The 17,252-nt window shown below is 60.7% G+C and overlaps 3 protein-coding genes across 3 annotated transcripts; 2 read left to right on the forward strand and 1 right to left on the reverse strand.

Annotated features, from left to right (window-relative positions):
* Window positions 1-7: 7 nt before the first annotated feature.
* Window positions 8-6,595, forward strand: HMCES (5-hydroxymethylcytosine binding, ES cell specific). Its single transcript, XM_061456031.1, has 6 exons — window positions 8-266; window positions 3,455-3,598; window positions 3,852-3,971; window positions 4,464-4,624; window positions 4,980-5,172; window positions 5,544-6,595. Exons 1-6 carry the CDS (start codon window positions 84-86, stop codon window positions 5,748-5,750), a joined length of 1,008 nt encoding a protein of 335 aa, XP_061312015.1. The 5' UTR covers window positions 8-83; the 3' UTR covers window positions 5,751-6,595.
* Window positions 6,596-7,996: 1,401 nt separating this feature from the next.
* On the forward strand, window positions 7,997-10,280 carry LOC133270612 (histone H2A type 2-B). Its single transcript, XM_061456032.1, has 2 exons — window positions 7,997-8,035; window positions 8,112-10,280. The coding sequence occupies exon 2, from the start codon at window positions 8,177-8,179 to the stop codon at window positions 8,555-8,557; it is 381 nt and encodes a 126-aa protein (XP_061312016.1). The 5' UTR covers window positions 7,997-8,035; window positions 8,112-8,176; the 3' UTR covers window positions 8,558-10,280.
* A 3,140-nt stretch (window positions 10,281-13,420) lies between these two features.
* On the reverse strand, window positions 13,421-14,359 carry LOC133270613 (histone H1.10). Its single transcript, XM_061456034.1, is given in 2 exon segments — window positions 13,421-14,038; window positions 14,041-14,359. Coding segments are annotated over 2 exon segments (663 nt in total). The 5' UTR covers window positions 14,234-14,359; the 3' UTR covers window positions 13,421-13,568.
* Between the last annotated feature and the right edge of the window lie 2,893 nt (window positions 14,360-17,252).

The raw sequence follows: 17,252 nt of genomic DNA on the forward strand, positions 1-17,252 counted from the left end.
ACCCGCCTCCCCGCGGGGCGGAGCCCGGCCGCTGCCCCGGCCCTATCGAAGCGCTGGGCCCGGTTCCGCTCCGTTCCGCGGGGATGTGCGGCCGCACCGCCTGTTCCCTGGCCGCCGACAACCTCCGTCGGGCCTGCGCCTACCGCGACCGGCGGGGCCGGCGGCGGGAGCCCGAGTGGATCCGCGCGGAGAGGTACCGGCCCTCGTACAACAAGGGCCCGCAGTCCAGCGGCCCGGTGCTGCTGTCCCGCCGGCACCTCCAGCAGGTACGGGCCCTGCTCTCCTCCTCCCGCACCGAGACAAGGGCGCCGCGGCCGCTGCGCGTCCTGCGGGGTAGCTCGAGGTTGGCCCGGGCTGGGATGGGGCGGGGGTACCCGGTGTGAGCCGCGGTCACAGAGCCATGGAGTGGTTTGGGTTGAAGGGAGCTTAAAGCTCGTCCGGTTCCAACCACGAGCAGGGGACCCCTTCCACTAGAGCAGCTTGCTCCAAGCCCCTGTGTCCAACCTGGCCTTGAACACTGTCAGGGATGGGGCAGCCACAGCTTCTCTGGGCACCCTGTGCCAGCGCCTCAGCACCCTCACAGGGAAGAGTTCCCAGGCTGTGGATGAAGTGTGTGTTACTCCTGTAAAGAATCACCGGCTTCTCTGGCTCCTCTTTGCTCAGTGTGTGCAGCTTGCGGTGAAGTTTCTCATTGCACAGGTATCTCTTCTTGGTACCTGTGTGCTCCTAAGGCGGGGGGGGGGGGGGATTGGTGCCACGCTTCCAGCAGTGCTCTGTTTTCTCCCAAATTCCTATGTAAGCGATTGCCTGTGGCAGATTTTCCCGCAGTGTCTGTAGGTGCTTGGCTGGGTTTACTCGGGGTTTCTGGGGCTTTCTCCTTTCACAGCACTTCTGTGTGCGGGTCACGGTGTGGGGGGAGCAGAGCCAAACCCTTCACCTCCGAGCTGTGAATAACGGTACCGCAGTGGTTGACCGTGTCCTGGAGAGTTTCAGCCTCTCCAGAGCCTTCCCAGCCAGTATGGCCAGTACGGTGGTTCTGGGGTGAGCAGGAGCAGTCCTGGGGTCAGCAGGAGCAGTCCTGGGGTGAGCAGGAGCGGTCCTGGGGTGAGCAGGAGCGGTCCTGGGGTGAGCAGGAGTGGTCCTGGGGTGAGCAGGAGCAGTTCTGGGGTGAGCAGGAGCGGTCCTGGGGTGAGCAGGAGCGGTTCTGGGGTCAGCAGGAGCGGTTCTGGGGTGAGCAGGAGTGGTCCTGGGGTGAGCAGGAGCGGTTCTGGGGTCAGCAGGAGCGGTTCTGGGGTGAGCAGGAGTGGTCCTGGGGTGAGCAGGAGCGGTTCTGGGGTGAGCAGGAGCGGTTCTGGGGTGAGCAGGAGCGGTCCTGGGGTGAGCAGGAGTGGTCCTGGGGTCAGCAGGAGCGGTTCTGGGGTCAGCAGGAGCGGTCCTGGGGTCAGCAGGAGCGGTCCTGGGGTGAGCAGGAGCGGTTCTGGGGTCAGCAGGAGCGGTTCTGGGGTCAGCAGGAGCGGTCCTGGGGTGAGCAGGAGCGGTTCTGGGGTCAGCAGGAGTGGTCCTGCTCAATACAGAAACTGGGGCAAGTCACCCGGAAAGCCCAGATCGCTGCTTGGGTCGGGCTGGGTATCGGTCGGCTGGTAGTGAGCAGTTGTATTGGGCATCACTCGTGTTCATTGCTTTCTTTTCCTTTTCCCCTTTCAGTTTTATATTCTCTCCCCTTGTTATTCCCCTTACCATCATTATTGGTGGCAGCAGCAGTGGGTTTGTGTTACACCTGAGTTACCGGACTGTTCTTGTCTCAACCCGTGGGGTTCACATTCTTTCCATTCTCCTCCCCATGAGTGAGCGGCTGTGTGGTTCTGAGTTACCGGCTGGGCTCAAACCACGACAACGGCTGTTGCTGCGTCTCGCTTGGTTTCCACATGAGAGGGTGCCCGATGAGCTGCGGCTCTTCCGTGCTTAGTGGGGTGAAGCTGGGTGCACTGAATTGAACCCCCCTGGTCTGGGCATTCCTCCTACCCTCCTGCCCTGCCTTGGGGTCCCACATCCCTGGCAGTGTTCAGGGCCAGGTTGGACACAGGGGCTTGGAGCAAGCTGCTCTAGTGGAAGGTGTCCCTGCCCGTGGCAGGGGTTGGAACTGGAAGAGCTTTAAGGTGCCTTCAGCACAAACCATTCTATGATGATTCTATAATTTCCCCTTAAGCAGTCAACAAGCTGCTTAAGACTCAACAAAGCCGACCATATCCTGGGCTGCATCAAAAGGAGCGTGACCAGCAGGTCAAAGGAGGTGATCCTGCCCCTCTACTCTGCTCTTGGAGTACTGCACCTGGAGTATTGTGTGCAGTTCTGGTGTCCTCAACATAAAAAGGACATGGAACTGTTGGAGCAAGTCCAGAGAAGGGCCACGAGTATGATCAGGGGACTGGAGCACCTCCTGTATGAAGACAGGCTGAGAAAGTTGGGGCTGTTCAGCCTGGGGAAGAGAAGGCTGCGTGGAGACCTCATAGCAGCCTTCCAGTATCTGAAGGGGGCCTATAGGAATGCTGGGGGGGGACTCTTCATTAGGGACTGGAGTGACGGGACAAGGGGTAACGGGTTAAAACTTAAACAGGGGAAGTTTAGATTGGATATAAGGAGGAAATTCTTTTCTGCTAGGGTGGTGAGGCACTGGAATGGGTTGCCCAGGGAGGTTGTGAATGCTCCATCCCTGGCAGTGTTCAAGATCAGGTTGGACGAGGCCTTGGGTGATGTGATTTAGTGTGAGGTGTCTCTGCCCATGGCAGGGGGGTTGGAACTGGATGATCTTAAGGTCTTTTCCAACCCTAACGATTCTATGATTCTATATAGATGTATATATCTATATATATACACACATATATAGATGTATATATCTATTTACATATATAGATGTATATATCTACGGCCGTTCTTCAGGGCTCGGTCCCCAGCCGTGTGCTGCGGGCAGAAAGTGAGAGCGAGCTGGGGGGGAAGTGAAAGCCACAACCAGTGTCCGAGGGCAGGTGCTGTGCAGAGCACAGGGTGCCAGGGACCCGGGCCAGCCAAAATCACGTTATTCAAATGAAGGTGAGGTTTGCACCCCCGGGACCTCGCTGCGAAGAGGGAAGTGCTGAGGACCCCAGTGCCAGCCCCACACGGCCGTTGGTGTGCCCAGAAGGAAAACCGTGTTCATTCCTGCAGGGAGCAGTAGGGCGAGCCTCGCTGAGGCTCTGTGCTATCATTTATCCCGGTTGGGCTTTGTGCTGAGCATTAATTCATACAGAAAAGCCTTTAATAATGTGCAAAGTGTTCCAACAAGCGGCTGTTTCTGCATGGTGTGGGGGGGGGAAGCCTCTTAGCCTCTTCCGCAGGGCTCCGTGAGGCCCCTCTTGGTCTGTAGGGGTGCTCGTGGTCCCCATGATGTATCTCTGATCTGGGGTGTCTCCTTCCTAAGGATGCTGACTCCTCTGAGCGGGTCCTCATGGACATGCGCTGGGGCCTGGTTCCCTCCTGGTTCAAACAGGACGACCCCTCCAAAATGCCGTTTAACACCTCCAACTGCCGCAGCGACACCATGCTGAGCAAGGCCTCCTACAAGGTGAGCTACTGCTGGCTGTGAGTCCAGCTTGGGGAGATCTTGGAGCCAGCAAAAACCAGAGCTGGGGCATCTCGCTGGCGAGTACCAATCCCTGTTTCCCAGCTGCGCAGGGGTGAGTCCCTGCACTGGGGCTGTATTGAAAGAGAAGAACTGAAGCTGCTGGTGAAACACCTTTGATCACGGCTGGGCTGGGTCCCCGTTCTCCCTCACAGCCTGCCCAGTGCCACTGCTCACCCCTGTGCTTTCCCCCCAGGGTGCTCTGCTCAAGGGCAAGCGCTGCGTGGTCCTGGCTGATGGCTTCTACGAGTGGCAGCAGCAGAGCAGGGGGAAGCAGCCGTATTTCATCCACTTCCCCCAGACCAAGGACACCGCGGTACGGGATCCCTCACCCCTACACCCAGCTCGGAGCCCTGCTCCCTCCCGCTGGAGCCCCTTCCCTCTGCCGGGCCCATCCCTGGCTGTCTCTGCTGGGGCTTGGGGGTGTCCCTGTGCGGTCCTGGCCTGAGAGAGCAGCAGCAGCAGCAGCAGCAGCGCCAGGCTCAGTGCTCCGCACTGCTGTGATTTGCATGGGGGTGATGTGTGGCTCAGGGGACCGGGCTGGCAGTTTCGCTACCTCTTTCTTTGCTGAGCTGGCTGATGGGTGTTCGGAGGCACGGGAGGAGCCGGCTCTCCTGCGGGACAATGAGGCTCCTGCTTCCTCTCCTGCAGTTACCTTGAACCAGGAGAAGGGCTCCTGGAAGCCCTCAGATGAGCTCAGTTCATCACTTAGGTCCGAGCTGTTGACCTGTCACAGCTCCAGCTGGTCTGTGGTGCTGCAGCTGCTTTTGGGTCAGCTCTGATGGGCAATGGGGCCTCTCTCCTGCAGGCCGAGGAGGAGGAGGGAGATGAGGAATGGAAAGGATGGAGGTTGCTCACCATGGCCGGGATCTTTGACTGCTGGGAGCCGCCGGCAGGAGGAGAAGCGCTGTACACATACACCATCATCACTGTGGATGCCTCCAAGGACCTGAGCTTCATCCATCACAGGCAAGTGAGAGGGGACAAGGGGGCTGCAGGGCAGGGGAGGAAGCTGTGCCTAACACTGGTCTGGCAGCAGGCAGGGAGCCCTGCCTCCTCCTGATGTCCTGGGGGAAATACAGCATCACCAGCTCCTTTGGAACCACTGGCTGATGCGCTTTCCAGATGTCCCGGCTTCAGCTGTAGCAGTCATTGCTCTCCTCCTCGGTAGCTGGTGCAGTGCTGTGGTTTTGTCTTTAACCTGAGAACAACGCTGATAACACTGAGGTTTTAGGGTCTCCTCCTGAGCTGCCGGCTCCTTCCTAGCTTACAAGCCTGGCTTTTGCCCCCGCACTCTGCCATATCTGACTGTCTCATCCCCTAGGATGCCAGCCATCCTGGACGGGGACGATGCCATCACAAAATGGCTGGATTTCGCTGAAGTGCCAACCCAGGAAGCGGTTAAACTCATCCAGCCCATAGAGAACATTGTTTTCCATCCGGTCTCCACCTTTGTCAACAGCATCCGCAACAACGCACCCGAGTGCCTGGCACCCATCGAGCTGGGAGCCAAGAAGGTGGGTGCTGGTGTGGGAGAGCTTGGCCATGGTGACATCCCTGAGCAGGGACAGTTGTTGGCTGGAGGGGCAGCAGCAGGCAGCATGTGCAGGGCTTGCCTGTGCTCCATGCAGGAGTGCACAGCCCTGCATAGATTCCCTTCCCTCCTTTCCACGAGTAGACCTTCACCCTGTGCCAGGCTTTCTTTGCCAAATGAGGCAAATCCCATTTGAAATGGGGCTGGGGACAAGCCTCTTCCCAGCAGCAGCTGGGGAACCTCCTGCGGATGTGGCTGATGGCAGCAGGGCCGATGCTCCAGCCTCCACATCCCATCTGGGATCAGCTCCCGCCTTGTTTCTGACATCTCTCCCACTGCCTTTTGTCTCTCCAGGAGGCCAAAGGCACCTCCAGCAACCAAGTGATGCTGGGCTGGTTGAAGAACTCCCAGGAGGGCTCTCCCCAGAAGAAAGAAAACGATTTGCCCAAGGGGATGAGGCAGTTCAGCCACAGCCCTTCCCCCAGGAAAACCAGTGCAGGAATCCTGCAGCAGTGGCTGGGGAAGGAGGGGGAGCCACCGACCAAGAAGCACAAGGGTTAGGCCCAGCTGGACCCAGGCATCTTTCCTCCTCCTGGTCTCCTGAAGCACAAGGAATGGTGGTTTTGGGAGGCTTTGTGGATGGTGTTGAGATCCTCGGAGCCTCTCAGGTATTGATCCAAGGCTCTAGGTTGTTATCTCTGTTCTCGGTGTTTTGTTAAAGGCTGGTGTTTGTCTTTAAAGGTTTTGGCTTTGCCTGGTGCTGATGGGAGAGGATGTAACCTGCTGGCCTCCCTCCAGCCACTCACTTGTGCCAAGCACAGATAAAGCCCTGAGAAGCATCCGAGCCTGCCAGGGAGGAGTCGCTGCTGCCTGCTGACAGTGCTCATAGTTCATATTCCTGCTGTTCCCTTTTACTTTGGTATCAAACTAATGCCTCTTTTCTGTTTCATTCCTTATTGGTTCTGTACAAACTCCTTTCTAAAGCTCTCACCCTCTGTCATACTGAGGAGCACGTACTAAGCACCAGGAGGAAAGCCCAGAGTCATCCCGTGCTGCAGCACGTGCATCCCTGGCTCCAAACCCAGGAGCTACGTGAGGGGAGCCTGGGGCAGCGCGTCTGGTCACGTTGTTCCTGCAATCATTTGTTAATGGGATTTGAAGGCTCGGGGCGGATTTTCCTGGTCTGCACAGGACTGATGCTCTGGCTCACATAGGGCGTGCAGGAAAGCTCAGCTCACCAAAGTGCTGCTGCACAACAGCGCCGGGCGCTTGGGTTTGAGGTCAGGGATTTTGTACACAGCCAGATGTTACAGACCAAAAGCCTTACACGGTGGGACCCTTGGTGGAAAGCACCGATTCACTGCTGTTGGAAGCAATAAAATGGAGTTCACTGCTTCACTGCACAATACCCTGCTCCGTGTGTGTGTGTACCCCTTGCCCCCCCCAGCCTTGGTCTGCAGGGAGAGCTCATCTCTCCTCCCCATCTGCTGAGGGGGAGGCCAGGTACCCACTGCTGAGCTCTCAGGGTACTGGCAGGGCCCTGTTGCTGGAGCATTTCAATTTGCCAGAGGAAGATATTTCCTAGGGATTTATTCTGGGTCTCCTCTTGTATGATCCGTCCCTGGGGAGCTGCAGGGGTGGCTGTAGCTGGGGCTCATCCCTGGAGGAGGACAGCAGAGTGGGGCAGAAGACAGGGATCCAGGGAGTCCCGAGCGCTCTTGGAGCCAAATCCATCCCTGAATCCCTCATGAGCCCAGAAGGGCTCCTGGCTCATGGGAAGCTGGGGTGGGATTAGGATTTCCAGCCAGAAAGCCTCTTGCTGCCTGGCTCCTCAGCACTCCCATGGTGACTTGAGGCAAGAAAGTCACTGTTCCTGGCACAATAAAGAGGGTTTCAGGTGCCTGGGGCTGTCACCTCTGTGTCAGCAGCCCCAGGGCAGGTTTCTCTCCCTGTCCCGCCGTCGCTCCTGCCGGGTGAGAGGCTCAGCTGCTCAGTTCAGGCTTTTCCGAAGGTCATCGGCTCAAGTTCATTCCGGGTCTCCAATTGCTGTGGAGGAAGCGAAGATGCTGAGCACGAGTGGGGGCTGCTCACCTTATCCACTCGGGAATATCATCCTTCCGCTGGGGGGGCAGCGGCAATGCAGACACGCAGGGTACAGATTATCTCCCTCCAGGCTCTAAGCACCAGCAGCAGCATCACCAAAATAAGAACCCCTACGCTGAGGGTTTAATGAGGAGGCGTTACTGCTGAGCTACAGCACCTTTAACTGGAGCCTGGCTGCTCGCTCAGCGCTGTTTGCAATGGTTGCTCCTGCCTGGTGGGAGATGACAGCAGCAGCCCGGCGTGACCTGGCACCAAAACTGGCTGGGGAGCAGCGTTTCTCTTTGAAGGATGATGCTCTGGCAGGGAGGGCACCGCTCGCTGCCGGCGGGAAGGATGCTCCATGTGGGGTTCCCCGGGTACCCTGGCACCATCCCAGGAGCGGCTCTGGCTGGGGAGGGGGCTTGGCCAGGGTAAAAGAGGCAGCGGGGGTGGGGTTGCGCTGCAGGGGCACCCACCGAGGCTCCGGCCAAAGACCCGTGTGGGGGAGCTCAGGGCAGGTGCCGAGCTCGGGCGCTCCCCACCGGGAGCTGCCCTGGGCGCCGGCCCCGCAGCAGAACCGGGGCGCTGCGAGCCCTATGCAAATCAGGGATCGGCGCAGCCACCAATCAGCGCCGCGCCGGCCTCGGCGGCTACCAATGGGAAGGGCGGGCGGTGGGGAGGGCAGCGATATCCGCGGCGCGGCGGGGGCAGCGCTGTCAGTGCGGCGGCGGGCGGCGCGCAGGGCGGAGCGGCGGCGGCTGCGGGTAAGCGCGGGGCTGTGCGGCAGCGGGCGGGGACGGCGGGGCTCGGCGCGGGGTAACGGGGTTTGTGTCCCCGCAGGCGCCGGGACCGTCTGTGCGCGGTGCTCCTTGCGAGGCGGCGGCGAGGGGCCGCTGCCTGCGGCCATGTCGGGCCGGGGCAAGTCCGGCGGCAAGGCGCGGGCCAAGGCCAAGTCGCGCTCGTCGCGGGCCGGGCTGCAGTTCCCCGTGGGGCGGGTGCACCGGCTGCTGCGCAAGGGGAACTACGCGGAGCGGGTGGGCGCCGGGGCGCCGGTGTACCTGGCGGCCGTGCTGGAGTACCTCTCGGCTGAGATCCTGGAGCTGGCGGGCAACGCGGCCCGCGACAACAAGAAGACGCGCATCATCCCGCGGCACCTGCAGCTCGCCATCCGCAACGACGAGGAGCTCAACAAGCTGCTGGGCGGCGTGACCATCGCGCAGGGCGGCGTCCTGCCCAACATCCAGGCCGTGCTGCTGCCCAAGAAGACGCAGAGCTCCAAGAAGTGAGCGCTGCCCCCTCAGCCCCTCCACCCCCGGCCCCCTTCTCGCCACTGCCCCACCTCCCCTCCTCATGGGGTTGGGGTCCCCCTTCCTGTCCCCCAGCCCGGGCTGGGTGCTGAGCCCTGGCAACACCCTGCCAGACCCCCGCTAGCCCCCAGCCCGGGCTGCGACAGGGCGCTGGGGGAGGCCAGGCCCTGCTTGTGCCCCCATCCTGCCCCTCTTCCCTCTGGAAGTCTGGAGGAGGCAGCTAGATCGCATCTTTCAGCAGCAGCAGCACCCGAAGCTGTATGGTTGGGGCACGGTGCGGAGCTGCTGTGGGTGGTTGGGCTGGCATTGGGGTGGCCACGGGCACCCCCGGATGTTTCTCCTCTCCGCCAGCACCCCGGGACTGTGCAGACTCCCCCGCAGCTTCCCCTACTCACCCCAGTGTGAGGCTGGGACTCGATGCTGCAGTTTCCCCCCCCCTCCAGCCATTCTCCCGCCCCCGGCCTCACTGCAGCGGGGAGGGCAGGGGCTGGGGATGTGAAAAGGAGGAAAAGTTTCTCCTCTGGCAAGAAGTGACTGCTCAGTCCTGCTCCTGGTGAAGCTCTTGATCGCCCGCTGTCAAGAAGCTCTGTTCCTATTTATTTTACTTTCCCTTATTTCGGGTCCCTCCCTGCAAAGTCACCTTCCCCAGCACCCCCAGGTGGGAGCTGCAGGGTCCCTTGCGCCGTGGGTCCTGCTGGGGTGGGGTGGGGTGGAGGCTGCGGTGACAAATCCCCTCGGAGAGCGTCGCAAGGTCAGGCGGGAGCGGGAGCTGCCATCTTCTGCTGTGGCTGCATCCCTGCCTCCCTCCGGCTGCAGCAGCCCTTCGCCTTGCCCGGAGCTCCCCGAGCCCTGGCTCCACTCCCGGAGATGACATTCCCGTGTCTTTCCTTTCCGTTGTTTGTTTGTTCCGCATTATTCCTGGTTCTGGGAAATAAAGCAACGATGATCTCCGTTAACTGTAACCCTCCATGGATTAATGGGTTTTAAGCCCCCTGGAGTCTGTATTGAGCCCGTTCCCGGCTGGTGCCGTGTCCGTTTCCTGGCTGTGTGGGCTCAGGGTGAGCGCGGGGCCGGTTTCCTGCCTGTGGCACCCAGGATGGCTGGTGCAGAGGCAGCTTGCCCTGTTTGCATGGGGGCCGATCCCCGTGTGCATGCATCAGTGTCGGGCGATTGGACCCTCACAATGTGGTTTTTAAGTAAACAGCAAGAATGAGCATCCTCCTTATGTGCTGTAAGTAGCATGTGTTCAACCTCTGAATCCGCTGTTATATCCTGTGATGAAGTAACTTGCCTTGGCTCCAAGTTTGTTGTTATTATTGTAGAGTAGCTGAACCCGGTGCTTGTCAGTGGGTTTATGAAGGGGTTTTCACTCCCACGTGGAATATGTCATGCTGATGCGGGTGCAGACATGTCCCCTGGGATGCTCTGACTGTGGAGGGGTAGGGGGTGGCCAGCACAGACCCCAGGATCCCTCCTCTTCCTCCTGGAAGTGACTGCTGCTGTGGTGAAATGGGGCGAGGGGTTTCCCAGCGCAGAGGTCGATGTGTCTGTATCCCAGTGTCTTGTTCTGTCCCTCTCGTTCCCCCCAGGCCCATGTTCCGTACAACCTGAGTGCTTTGTACCTCTTACAGCAAATGCAGACTTGTGATACTGGAAAGAATGGTGCAAACCCTGTATCTGATTAAACTGGTTCCCTCTTGAACGCTGTCCAATGTGCTGTATCTTGTCCCTGCTACATGCCTGGGCTGCAGGAGCTCTGGTGCAGCTTCCTCAAGGACTGCTGGTAACACCAGATGTGGCCTGGCAGAGTTCCTGCTTGCCCTTCCCTCAGACAAGCAGTCTCTTCCTGCCCCGGGAGCAGGTTAAACCCTTACCTGGCTCTTTGCTATGGGAACGTCGCATTGCCTGGTTGCTCTGTGACCAGCACCAGGAAGCCTGAACTGCCCCTGAGGAGGGAGGCTGGAGCCACGAGCTTCCTCCCACCTGATGGGTTCACTGGCACCCTGTGGGTGACCTGCAGGCAAGTAAGCAGAGATAGGAAAAGCTGGTCCTGAAGGGGTGGGGAGAGGTCTGCAGATAAGGGGCTGCGTCTCACTCCCTTTGCTGGGTATCTCCTGGTTTGCTGGTCTGGGGATGGGTCTGCGAGGCAGAGCTGCTCCCTGCTTGGGTCGTGGGGAGAAAGTGTTGTGTGAGTCTCAGACAGCTTCTAGCATGGTCAGTTGGGTGCTGGTGAGGGCTGTGTGGGGCTATGGAAGGTGTGGGTCAGGACTGGAGCTGCTGGGCTGGTCTCTGACACCTGCCCTGTCCCAGTGCTGTCCACTGCAAAAGGCAGAAACAGGCTTTAAATTGGGGTGCCCTGGGGCAGTGATGGGGATGTGTTGGGGTGCTGCACTGCACCCCCAGGGCTCAGGAGCTCTGTAGCCGCCCCAGGTGTGGTGTGGCTCTGCCCATGCTGGTGGGGTGATGCCCACAGCTGTGACTGGGAGCTGGTGGCACTTGTGGTGCTCTCAGTGCTGAGCCGCCTCCGCCAGCCACGTGATGAACCCGCTGGGCTGTCACAAGGGAGCCCGAAGGAAATCCTGTCTGTTGCCAAGCACTGCTGAGGTGCTTGACCCGCATTACCTCCTGAACTCCACATCTGAGCATCCTCATCACCGGCAGAGGAGAAGTCATAGTCTTGGTAGGAAGCTGGAGTGGACTTTGTCACCTTCGAGCCTGCATCTCCGCAGAAAGGTTCTGTGGAGCAGCGTTTCTGGTTCTGGTTCCTCTGAATGCCTCACAGCACCAGAGCAGTTGAGTTGGTGGAATGTGAAGGACTTGGCTGAGTAGAGGCTTCCCAGTGGTCCTGGGACCCTGAAGGGTGTCTGTGGGTCTTTGCTTTTACGGGAGCGTGTGCTCTTCCCCTGCCGCCTCATGGGCACCAGAAGGTAAGATCACAGCGCTGGCAGCGGAGCTGTCTCTGTGCACGTGCAGCAGCCTCCACATGGCTGTGGTACTGGCTGTGTCTGGGGATGAGACTGGAGTCACTGGTCCCAGGAGGTTTGTCTCCAGAGCCTGATCCTTGTGGCTGTCAGCACCTGTGGGAGCTGCTGAGGATGCTTCAGCAGCACAGCCCCTGGCAGTCTTCTCTGAGGTAAAATGCTGACCCCGAAGTGTTGCCCACTGCCTCCTGCTGCCCTCAGCTGCCCAATGTTTGCCTACAAGAATGCCTCTGGTCCTTTGCAGTGGTGCTGACCTTGGCAGTGTGGTTCCTTACCAGTGGAGCAATGTGCCTTGCAGGTGCCCTTGGTCTGACTCCCCAGTCTTGGGGAGGGGACACCCCTCTGCCTGCAGCCTCGGGAACTACAGGCTGGAGTGAAGCACTGGAGCGGGACCAGCGGGACCCTGCAGGAGCAACTCCTCAGCCCTCTGAAACATGCAGTGTCTGTTGACCAAGGAGGCAACCCCAGGTGTGTGAGGGATTGTGGCAGCTCTCCTGGTACTGGGGATTGTGAGCAGAGGCTCAAGCTTGGGGTGGGCAGCCCCGGAGGGAGGCTGCAGCCTCCCAGCTGCAGAACCTCGCTGGGCTCTGAGGAGCTCTCCTAGATTCCCTTGCCTTGAATGTATTGATGGATCTTTCTTCAGGGAGTCAAACTCGCTTCCCCTCTCCCTGCTGGTGTTCTGAGGGGCAAAGGAATAAAGCAGCTGCATAGGGTCTGGGGCCATGGCCGTTGCCACTCTGTCCCCTGCTCAGGGGATCCTGTGCCTGGGGTTGATCCGTGCTGTGCTCCAGACACTGGGTGCAGCAGCTCAGGGGGGCTGGCAGCAGCTCGAGGGAGAGATGCTCCTGCTTCATGCTCCCCTTTGTTACTGATGGGGGTGGCAGAGCGTGGTGTGAGGCTGCTCCTGACATCTTCCCTTGCAGCCAGGCTGGCCTGACCCCAGCCCCCTGCGAGGTGCGGTGCTGCTGCAGCACCTCTGCCTGCTCCCTGCCCTGCTGCAGAGCACACAGGTCAGGCTTTCCCCGCTGCAGGCCGAGGGTCGCCGTGGTGGGTGCGGGGCTGCAGGCAGACAGCACAGGCTGGCCCAGATCCCCGGCAGGGCTTTATGCAACCTCGGCAGCGGGAGCTATAAATAGGCACGGGGCTGGGTGTGCGGTGGGGCTCTGCCTTCCCGCGCTGCCGCTCGCACCGCACAGCGCACTCCCGCTCCGGGCAGGGCAGTGCGGGGGGGTCTCCTCCATGTCCGGGGAGCTGCAGCCTCTGGGGTTCCCGTTGCCGAAGGCAGCACAGGAGAGCGGCGTTTTGTACCAATTTATTCGAAACGACGATAAATGAAAAAAAAAAAAAAAAACAAAACCCAAAAAGTCACCCCAAGCCCCCCTCCCCCACACGTAAAAATAACGGAAATCAACCCAAAACCGGCTACAAACAGAATTAAAGGCCATTGGCGATGCGCCCTGAGCCCGCGCCCCGCGGACGGCCCCTTTAAGAGCACCCGACGCTGCGGCAACCAATTGGCGACCAACGGGCCGTTACCATGGCAGCGGGGGCCGAGAGCCAATAGGGGGCGCCGTGGCTGCTGGAGGCGGCGGGGCGCGGCGCGGGCCCTGGCGGCGGGAGCCGGCCCACGTGGCGCGGGGCGCCGCCGCGCAATGGTTGCCATAGAAACCGGGCGGGAAAAATCCCCGGGAAGCACCGGGGAGGAACGGGAGAGGACGCGGGGGGGCGGGGGAACGGGAACCGTTTACAAGCGGAGAGGGGCAGGGGCGACAACAAAAGGGCGCGATCGGGGAGAAGCCGCGGGATGGGGGGAGCGGGGGGTGGAGGAAATAAGGCGGCTGGAAGGGGGGGCTGGGACAACCGCAGCCCCGCTCACCGCGTACAGCAGCGGCTGCGGAGCCGAGTCAGCAACACAAAGACAAAGCGGGTCCCTGGGGTCCGTCCGCGGAGCAGTCCGTGCCGCGGGGCTCACAGTCCGGGGGCGGCGGGGGGCTCCCTGCGCCCCGCTCTCATGCCTTCCTGCTCTTGAGTGCCTTGGGCTTTGCCGACTTCTTCACCTTCTTGCCCCCGGGGACGCGGCTCCCTTCTTGGTGGCCTTCTTGGCTTTGCCCTTGTCTTTCTTCCGTCGCCGCGCCGCCCGCTCCCTTCTTATGGGATTTCTTCTCGGGCTTCTTGCTCTTGGCCGCCGGCTTCTTCTCCGCCCGCCGGGACGTGGAGGCCGCCGCCGCCTTCTTGTGGGACTTGTGGGCGCTGCTGCCCGCGCCCCCCTCGCCACCTCCTTCCAGCTTTTTCCTATTGAGCTTGAAAGAACCGTTGGCGCCGGTGCCCTTGACCTGGAGCAGTGTGTCGTTCTGCACCAGCGCCTTGATGGAGTACTTCAGGTAGGTCCTGCCGTTCTGCTGGTCGAACCAGGCCACCTTCTTGGCTTCATTGTAGATCTTGGCCAGCGAGGAGCCATTGCGTTCGCCCAGCTTGCGATGGTTTCCACCACCAGCTGGCTGTATTTGCCCGGCTGGTTCTTCTTCTTGTTGTTCTTTTTCTTCTTCGACGGCGACAACGACGAGCCGCCGCCGCCGCCTTTCGCCTTCTTTGCGGCCGCTTTCTTCTCCGGGGCAAGCGGCACCTCCTCCGCCTCGGTCAGGGGGAGATCGGCTTCTTCCAGCTCCACCGACATGGTGCCGTGGGGTGGGCGGGACGGAGGCTGGCGGGGGCACCGCGGCGTGGCGGAGGCCCGGCGGGCGCGCGCGCTGCTCTCCGACTCCGCTCGGCTCCGCGCCGCCGCCGCCGCGCTCTGGAAGGGGCGGGCGCCGCCGCCGCCCTTTATATGGGCGCGGGGCGGACCACGTTGAGAACAACAACAGCCTGGTCCAGCGCCAGCTCCAACTTGTGCTTCTTGGGGCCCTTTCGCGGGGCTCCCGCGCCGCCGCCGGCCCCCCCGCGCCGCTCCCGCCGCGCCTCCCGCCGCGCCCCGCTGCCCCCCGCACAGCCGCCGCCACGGCCCCCCCCGGCGCGCGCCGCACGACGCCCCCCGCCGCGATTTCGGAGGCGCGCCCGGCGCGGCGGAGGCAATGAAGGAGGGGGCGCCCGGCGCGGCGGCGGCTGCAGCCCTGCCGCGACCCCCCCCCGCGCCGCCGCCGCCGCCTCCCACAGCCCAAGAGGGCCCGCCGCGGGGGGGGGCAGGCAGCGGGCGGCCGGGGGCGGCGGCGGCCGCGCTGGCCCCGCGTTCTCCGGAGGGAACTAACACAGGCGACGCCCTCCCGCGGCCGCCGGCAGCAGCGCGGAGGCGCCGAGCCGAGGCCGGGGGTCCCCGCCCCAGCGGCGGGGGCCGTCCCCCTATCGACCCCACACCCGCGGCAGCCCAGACCGGGACCCCGAGGGGGGAGCCCTGCGTGTCCAGTGGTTCCCCCCCCCCCCCCCCGCCCTGGGGCGGGCATCGCCCCGCAGCGGAGGATGCGGGAAGCGCGGCTGGTTGGGGGGGGGGTCTGGGGACCCCGGCTCGGTGCAGTGCGGGGGGGGGGTCGGCTCCTACCCCCGCTGCACTCCGTAGCCCTGCATGGGCTGAAGGGGGGGGGGGGGGGCAGCAGCGGTGCTGTGACAAGGCTTCCCGGGGGGGGGGGGGGGGGGGGGGGGTGGTGTGCACAAGGTCCCCACCTCGCAGAGCCCCGGGCCTGGGCTCCCTCTGACCCTGTAAGTGTGGGGGGGATCCGTGTGCCCCCTCCGGGGGTGTCCAGGCACGCATGCACACACATGCACGCGCACACATATGCACATGCACGCGCACACACAGACACATGCATGCGCATACACATGCACACGCGCACACATGCACACGCACACACATGCACATGCATGCACATGCACACACATGCACGCGCACACACACATGCACGCGCACACACAGACACATGCACGCGCGCACACATGCACGCGCGCACACACACACATGCACGCGCACACACATGCACAGGCACACACATGCACGCGCACACACATGCACTCACACGCAGGCTCCGCACACTCTCGCACCCGCCCCCTGCTCACGCCCGCCGCCTCCCCCCTCCCCATCCCCACGCTCCTTTCCGCCATTTCCTTCTCCCGGGCCCCCCGCACCGGCGGGGACGGGCCCCCGCTGCCACCGGGGTGGTCCTTAGGGCCACCCGCTGGATTCTCCCTTTGCCCAGACCGGGTCCTGCCCGGCCGTGTCCCACATCTCCTCCCCGCAGCGGGGTGCCCTCAATCACCACCGCTACACCCCCGACGAGAGACCACCCCATAGCAGCGGGGTGTCCCCCATCAGCGGTGTCCGGACATCCTGTGATGAGTTGTGTCTGGCCTCGGGAGCTGCGAGGTGCTGCGGTGGAGGCACGGATTCCGCCCCCCCCCCCCCCAGGAACCCCATAGCGTGTGTGTGTGTTAAGCTGTGTAATGTATAGATCCGTGTGTGTGTGTTAAGCTGTGTAATGTATAGATCCGTGTGTGTGCGTGTGTGGAACATGCGTGTCTCTGTGTGCAGATTTCGTGCTGTAACCAAATGGAAGCTTGCTGCTGGGCTGCCTGTTCATCATGGCTGTATGGGGGGGGGGTCGTGTCTGTTATAGATCTGGAATATGTCATATATATAATAGTTATTAGTTACTGTAATAGCTGTGAATGTAAGAGAGGTGCAAGTGAATGCACCCACACAAACACCAGGCTGTATATATGTTGTATATTGATGTTAATTGTACATTAACATATATTGATGTATATTGATATTAATATTGTATGTTGTATGCTGTATATTGACATAAACATGTCAGTATCGCAATCAAAGCTCTCCAGTGGGGGGATGTCAAGGCTGGGCAGTGATGGTCTGTGATGGCCCCTTGTGTGTTGGTAGCATGTAGTGACTGGGGGTGGACCCACATATCCCCCCCCCCCCAGTGCACACGTGTGTAGGTACAAGAAGATGTGTTTGAGTACGAGCCTTCAGGAGGCCGTGTATGTATGTGTGTGTGTATGTACATGTGTGTGTGTGTATGTACGTGTGTGTATGTACGTGTGTGTGTATGTACATGTGTGTATGTACATGTGTGTATCTGTGCTTCTCAGATAGATACGCAGAGAAGGGGGGGGAGAACAGCCCCAACACGTGTGCTCTCCCTGCATGTACACACGTGCTTATAGAGACACATTGAGTGAGTCCTGGTCACATACATGTGTCTCTCTGTCATATATATATATATATACACATACATATACGCCAGCTGGTCACGCATACATACATGCTTCTCTCACATGTTCTATACATACACACACCAGGGAACCTATTCTCACACACTCTCGCTATATATACACATCTATGTATGCATGTGCACTTATGGACACATTTCACGCCATATTTTTATATATATGTATATATATTTATATATACACGTATAGATCCCCATATGTATATAGGTGCCTATATACCTATTTCCAGAGAGTGTGTGAGAGAAGGAGGGGGCAGAGAGCACATGCTGTTCAAACATACACACACATACATGTATGGATGCACAATGCACACACATAGACTGACATGGAGTGAGAGGCCTGCTCTCATACTGCTCTCTCTCAACCCCTCTTTGTGTGCACAGCTGTATATATGTACATACACACACAATGGGAGAGCGAGCTAATTCACACACAGACCCCCCAATGTATAGCACTGCAGA

Source organism: Pezoporus flaviventris, unplaced genomic scaffold (genome assembly GCF_033815535.1).
Source record: "Pezoporus flaviventris isolate CSIRO_AGI_PZ_B2104156 unplaced genomic scaffold, CSIRO_AGI_Pfla_v1 ptg000021l, whole genome shotgun sequence".
NCBI classification, from domain to species: domain Eukaryota; kingdom Metazoa; phylum Chordata; class Aves; order Psittaciformes; family Psittacidae; genus Pezoporus; species Pezoporus flaviventris.